The sequence below is a fragment of the Mus pahari genome, chromosome 1, assembly GCF_900095145.1.
Source record: "Mus pahari chromosome 1, PAHARI_EIJ_v1.1, whole genome shotgun sequence".
Classification (NCBI taxonomy): domain Eukaryota; kingdom Metazoa; phylum Chordata; class Mammalia; order Rodentia; family Muridae; genus Mus; species Mus pahari.
In genome coordinates, this window is record NC_034590.1 from 88,181,478 (window position 1) to 88,188,675 (window position 7,198).

At 51.3% G+C, this 7,198-nt stretch overlaps 1 protein-coding gene across 1 annotated transcript; it reads right to left on the reverse strand.

The window, feature by feature from the left end:
* Positions 1–272: 272 nt before the first annotated feature.
* On the reverse strand, positions 273–5,801 carry Itpripl2 (ITPRIP like 2). The gene has a single exon (XM_021201383.2). It carries the CDS (start codon positions 5,167–5,169, stop codon positions 3,562–3,564), a length of 1,608 nt encoding a protein of 535 aa, XP_021057042.1. The 5' UTR covers positions 5,170–5,801; the 3' UTR covers positions 273–3,561.
* Between the last annotated feature and the right edge of the window lie 1,397 nt (positions 5,802–7,198).

Sequence of the window (7,198 nt, forward strand, 5' to 3'; positions counted from 1 at the left end):
AACAACAACAAAAAAATTAATTTTCACATAAGAACCAAACACAAAGAAAGAAATTATTCTGCGATTCTTCTTCATTACTCATCTGCAAGCTCCAGCCAGGCTAAGAAGTTGGCCTCAAATCACCAGCCTACCCCCACCCTCCCCAAAGTTGCCCCAAATGGTTTTTTTTTTTTCTTTTTGCCCCAAATGTTTTAGCTGGGATTTTAATTGGAGAGCCAGGCTTGCATGGAAGCCCTACCAGGAACTGGGGATACATGTTATCTGTGGCTGTGTTATTTTTTTCTGCTGTTATTCCTATAACAAAGTTTAACTCTGAGAGATAAAGTAGAAATGAACTAACACCCCCCCCCCACTTATATATATTTAACCACTGTCTCTATGGCAAAGAATATAAGCCTATACATACCTGGGGGAAGGTTAACTGTGTAAGGCAAGGGGTCGCAAACTGGTGGCCTCAGGTTCAACCGGATATCTTATCTGGCTCACTTGGTGGTTTTAGACTTTTTAAATTACTTCTTAAATTAAAAACCAGTGAGCGTTAGTATTTTAATTTGTTGGCCCAACCCTTTATTTTCCATCTTGGAACTGAGGTGAGCTGCCTCCTTTAAGGTAGGCACAGTCCCCACACCCTCCCCTTCTTATTTATCTCCCTGCCTTTAGGCTACTGAGTTTGTGACTCCTGACCGGAAATAGCACATACTTAAAAACACATTTCCTCACCCAAAACTCTCTCCCACCCTTGAGGTGTCTTTACCCTTCTCCCTCCCATCTCTTCCTTTCACATACACCTTAAGACCTCCTCCCCCAAAGCCTCAGAGAATATTTGCATCCACTCATACTGTCCTTCGTTCATTTTGCAAAACTCATATTCTCCCAGCCCAGGAGCATTCCAGGAAGGCTCCGAGCTGGGCAGTGGGAATTACTGAAGTGTCTGGACGCAAAAGAGCTGAGTCATCTTCCTCAAAACGGTTTTCTTTGGGCACTGGCTAAACAACTCTTTATTTTTTGGTAGAGTCATTGTATATGAGAATATTGGCATATATGACTCTCCAGCACCAAATATACACCAAAGGTGTATGCATGTCAGATAGAGGCCATGACAGTAGCCGTAATGAAGTGCAGAACTGAGCTGAATTGAAAGGCCCTGGGCAGCCACTGGACTCAGTTCAAAGCCGTATTATTGCATCTGTACATAGTACATGTTTCAGATCACTAAATATTGATCAAAATTGATCGAAATCTCTTAAGTTTTTGTTGCCACGTAGCGAGAACAACTGTTCAGCATGGCATTTAAATAAAACATTAATATTTTTTAAAAAATTTACAAACACAATGCCCATTAATTTAATAATAATAATAAACTTTAAAAGTTTGAGGCGGGATGAAGCTTTGGGTAATTAATAAAAAAAGAAAAAAGAAAAAACCCTACAAGAAAGATATATTTATATAAGCTATTCATATTTATGATCCTACCCAGATTTATACTTTAAAATATTATCGACTTTAAAAATAGAAATAGTTGGAAATTTGCCTCTCCCCTGTTCTAACTTAATGACTACAGAGGCAGCAATAGGCTGAGTGTAGAAATCACGTGTGTATTGTACACACACACACACACACACACACATACATACACACAGAGAGAGACAGATACACACACAGAGACACACACATATACACATGCACACACACATGCACAATCTTCCCTTGGCACTGGCTTTTTAAAGTAATTAAAATCAAACTGACTGTGCAGTTTCTATCTTTGCAAGAGGCTGACAGAACAACCCTTTCATCCAATGCCGTACCTTATAACCAAAAATTGGCCTCAAAAATCTAAGAATGACCTCTGGGGTATCAAGAGGGACGGTCCCCAAAACAACTTAATGAGATAGCTCTTTCTCTTTCAGTGGGAGTTGCAAAAGACAAATGAGAAGTCCCTACAATCTATTCCCCTGGATTGCCAACCTGGTGTCCCAAAGAAAGAGAGTTTGCAGAGTTCCCTCCACATAGCTAAGAAATGAAACAATGACCCTATTCATGTGACTATTTTTATCTTCCAACCTTCACTTTAAGGAGTCTAAGGGAGCACAGATCTTTGTGGGTTTTTTTGTTTTTGTTTTTTGTTTTTTAAATCCCTAAGTGTATGACTGAGACTGGCCACACTTCCCACCAGAAGAGAGGAAGCTTTCTAAACTTGAACTGCTATTGGAAGCTGTCTGGAAGGCGGGAGGATAGGAGGTAGTGGGAAATGGGCTCCTCACAACAGCAAGGGGCGCCCAGGCCAGAGAAGGTTAGGGCTGAGAAGGGCAAAGACTGTTAAGCCAGCTCCCTCTTTTCTCCCTCTGCTCCTGTCGCCTATCTCTTCTGCCCACTGCTGGTGACTGATAGGTCTCCAAGCACACGCCTCAAGCTGCTATTTTACAAGTCATAAGCAGAAGCAAGAATCGACTGGTCTTCAATTCGATGTAAGGCTGCCCGGGCAATCAAGAACCTCCCAGCCACCACCCCGATATCAGGCATCACTGAACCCTACCCTCCTAGACAGCACATCAAGCGTTTTCTTTCTTCTCAGAGGTCCTTATGCTCTGAGACAAGCCTGCGGGGGCCTTTGCTCAGAAGCTCTGAAGCCTAAGTGGGTTGTATCCAGGTGAACCCTAGGCAGGAGCTTCTAAAAGACTTATGTTCTACACTTTTGCCAGACCTGTCTTAATCAAGGATTTTTCCCTCTGCATTCTGCCTGGCTCAAATGAACAGGTTTTGAGTGTCAAGTGCAAATCCCCACCTATGACCTGGAGGAGTGCTGATGGCGGCTGGCTGACTGCTTTTCAGAGCCCTGGTCTTTCAGATAACCGCTCGGAAGCTCTTTTGAATAGCCCTTGGTTCCAACAAACACAGAACAAGACAATGACTAGACATAAAGTGCCACTTGCTCTGAAAGTCTCTGACCAGCTCTTGGCCACCTCTTAGCATGGGTCACTTAATTTATGACAACTGCATTAATCGTATTCAACAAACCTGTGATTGCACCACTAAAAAATACATGCATGCTCATGGAAATAGCTAAATCTGGAATGCTAACAGCTGGACTAGAATTTCAATTCCAGTTGTGGATAAGTATTCTTTAAAAACAAAACAAAAACAAACAAACAAACAAAAAACTAGGGGCCCAGGATGTAACTTCGTGGTAAAGGGCCCGCCTAGCATAGGGGTCTAGGATTTTAGCCCCAGCATTGAAACATACACATACAACACCCCTCCAAAGCTAGGAGCCAATTGGGAACCTAGTATTTACCAAATAAGTATATCAAAAATAATTGCTTCTAATAATTTGGGGTCAGAGACATCTGTGTATGAAACCACCCAAGATACTCTAATAGGTCTGCAGAAGATGCCACTGATATCTTAGGCCATGGAGCCCAGGACAGAACATTTGTTCCATCAAATCCTGTGACATCCTTCAAATTTTTCCACACCTTGAACAGCTCATCTTGAATTTAGCTGCCATCTGCTCTCTCATCCCCTGGGAAAGGGGCATTTGGTCCGGTGGAGTGTAATCTGGGTTCATGGTTCATCTTCAGGGAAGCCCTGGATGCGTTGACTCCGGGGTGCGGGGCACCTGGCAAGGTAGCGGGGACCACCGTAGACCCGGAGAAGCTGGGGCAACCTTCGCCACGTGGACAGCAACCGCGCTGCTGCAAGCTCCCGGGAGTGGAGGTCGAAAGGCGCCAGGAGGTCAACAGGAGCTGCCTCGCGCAGCACCTTGGGCAGAGGGCCAACCTCTGCAGCTGCCCCAGTCGGACCTAGGACACAATGGAAGAGGTCTCGGCGTCGCAGCAGGCAGTCCCTAAGGAACTTCACCAACTTCTCCAAGCACTCACTCAGGTGTGCCTCGTCCCAGCTGGGTGTTGGGCCGCCCTCGTTCAGAAGCACCTCCAGCACCGCCGTTTTGAGCACGTAAGAGGACAAGATGCGTCCCCAGTGTGTAGCAGCCATCGGGTCCAGCCCGCGGGCACCCAAGTCTCGAAGGGCCTTAAGCAGCTGCAGGCACTTGAGATAGCAGGCACCTGGAGTCGCCCGTTCCTGAAGCCAGCCCAGCAGTTTCTGCTCCTGACGTGCTGTGTTCACACCCCACAGTGCCTCGGCGCGCAGGCCACCCGGGAGCTCTGACAGGGCCCCGCTAGGCGAGGGTGGTGGTGGCGGTGCCACAAGGAAGACGCCATCACCCAGGTGGACAGCGGGGATGAGGCGCACGGCCATAGAAAGGCGACAGCAGCCATAGTCCGTGCGGCAAGGAAGGATGTGGAGGGTGGGGGGCTGCTCCAGACCGCCTGGGGTCAGGCTGACCCGACAGCGACCCTCCAAGCTGTAGCGCACAGTGGCCAAGGAGCGCTGTAGGTGCGCCTGGAACCAGCGCAGTACCAGGGTAGCTGAGAGGTGGCGACGGCCCTGCACATCCACACAGAAGCCTTCAGCGAAGGGTTTGCAGTCGCGATGCCACTGGCCCGTCGAGGCCCCCGATGGCGAGGGTGGTGCCTTGAGGGCGCACACGAAGCAGCTGCGGAAGGCCGGGGTCAGCGAGGGTTCGGTCCCCAGGCTCCGCGGCTCCAGCGCCACCTGCGGCGGGAGTCGCAGTGGCACCAACACGTCGAAGCTGTCGGGTCGGCGAATTTTATGCTGTTCATAGGCGCTGCCCACCTGGATGAAGTCTCCCCGGAAGGCCAAAGCCAGCGCTCCCCCGGTGATGAGGCCGGGAGACCCTCGGGCCCGGCCAGCTTGCACCAGTTCCCCCACAATCCGGCTCACATGTGCCTTGCTGTGACCTAGCACATGTGGCGACAGGCGCACTTCGTGCTCATAGTAGCTCTCCAGTAAGATGCTCAGGCCTGGCTCTTGCAAGGATCTAGCTGAGAAGTTGGCATGACCACGAGGGCGGGAAGAGCCTGGCAACAGGCGCTGGCGGATGGCGTGGCGACATCGTAGGAGGATGTAGCCGAGGAGAAGAAGGATGGCCACCTTGAGCAGCGGGAAGCCGCTGTCTGCGCCGTCGGGGGGCTCGGCCCGGGCATCCTCACTGCTGCGTAGGGCATGGTAGAGGCACACCAGCGCCGTGCACAGCCCGGTCACCAAGGGCCAGAAGACCCGCAGGTTGAGCGTGTACCGCACGGACATGCCGGGAGCCCGGGCGGCCCAGGGCGCGAGCCCGGGTGGTGTCCCCTGTCCAGCATGCGCGCAGCGTCCCGGAGGCCCCGAGGCCCCCGTGTCCTTGGCCTTGGAGGAGGCTCCCCGCTCGCAGCGCCGGGGCCAGCAGCCCCGCTGCTCTGCCTCCACTCTCAGCTCAAGTTCCCCTTTCAGGAGCCGCCCGCGCAGTCCGCTCCGGTCCCTGACCGCGCCCTGTCCCTGTCCCGCTCAGTCCCAGCCGCGCTGCTCTCGGCTGGCTTCTGCCCCGGACTCCTACCCTACCCTGGGCGGCCCTCCTGGCTCCGCCACAGCTGCGCCCGGGGGCGATCAGCCGGGTTACTCGGGCCCCGGGATTTTCTCCTTTCGGAGGGGAAGGCCGCGCCGGGCAGCCGGGAGGAAATGCCGGAGTCTGGAGCCTCGCGGGGAGGGCGGCCCCCTCCCAGCCTCCTCCTGGTTCGACGCCGGATGGCCAGAGGGACTTCGGGACTTTCGGGAGACTGCACTCCCGAGGGCTACTCCTGGGCCCCCTCCTGGAAGGCAGAGCAGAGAAGGCCTGGTTCCGGGGCGGTGGCTGCATCTGATCCCGCACTTACTGGGAAGTTGCTGGAGGAAGGCTTGCAGCCCCACCGCCCGGCCCTCCCTTCGCCCGGCCCCACCCCCAACGAGTCCCGCTGGCGGCGTGGCAGGCTCCGGCGGAAGTGGCCCCTAGCTGTCTGCGGCTGTGCTGTCTTGTAAACCTGAGTACCTACTAAGCATTAGGCAGGAGCCTAAGGGCTGGGAATGCAGTTGATAGTGTGGAGGTTCTCCTGCCTGTTATTCAAGCTCACAGCCGGGTAAAAACAGAACTACGTACAGAGAAGGGTTGTGGTGACTGCCTCTGATCCCGAGGCTGGAGTCCTGAGGTCAAGACTAGTCTGGGCTACATAGACTGTCTCAAAAACAAAGATTCTCACCAGCAGATGTTCTGAAAGGAAGTTGAATGAAGGAGTTCAGGTTGATCCTCCAAAGGATGATCCCCAGAGTCCTGCCCCAACTGTAGGGTGTTTGACCGGGTAGTGTTGGATCTGAGACCTGGGAGAGCTGGTACAAAGCGATAATGATAGTTTTTACAGGGCAGGAGACAAGCTTGATGCCCAGCCTCACCCCCTGAATTTGAGTCTCAAACCTGCATAGTGGAGGGAGAGAAGTGTTCTGCAAGTTACCCTCTGACCTCCTCATGTATGCAAGTACACACACACACACACACTTTAAAAAAAAAGAAAGAACTGGGTTTTGGTTTTGGTTTGCCTTATGCCTGCATTAGTCACATGGTACATATTTACTCTGTACTTTAATGCTAACACATACTGATAAGACATTAGTGCTTGTATCTGTTGCTAATAAATAGAATCTTCTCTGTTTTTCTGATACTAGAGCCCAGCCAGGTTCCAAAGCTCACCCAAGGTCACACAGCCTTTGCAGAGCTGTGCTTCCATCTGGAGGAGTCAGAGTGGCTAGGGAAGAGGTCCACCGGTTCTCTGGGCATTATTTTCTGAGTCCTTTGTGAGGGCTCTGCTACAACCTGGAAAGCCTGCACTTTTTCATAACATGATAGTCCCAGAAACAATTTGAATGTATTTGGATAGTCGTCTGTATTGGTTCACACTTATTATACCTTGCTGCTGTATAAGGGGAGCAAGGGTAAATGACTTAGAGCATATGGGAGCCCAACCACGGAACTAGGATAGGGGGTCATCTGGGCATTAGTCTAGGAGATCCCAATTGAACTAGTCCGGCTAAGCAGAAGTCTCTCTCTGTGTGTGTGTGTGTGTGTGTGTGTGTGTGTGTGTCTGTGTCTGTGTGTGTGTGTGTGTTCACTCACATTTATATGTGAAAGCCATAAGTTAACCTTGGGTGTTATTCCTCAGGTCTGCCTTGGTTTTTGAGACAGGGTCTCTCACTGGACCTGAGGTTGCTGTGCCGGTAGCTCCAGGGATCGGCTTGTTTCTACCTCCCCAGTGCTGGAGTTTCGCATTCGTGC

Bases quoted from the DNA above. Each gene is read 5' to 3' on its own strand.
- Itpripl2 (XM_021201383.2), bottom strand. From the start codon at position 5,169: ATGTCCGTGCGGTACACGCTCAACCTGCGGGTCTTCTGGCCCTTGGTG.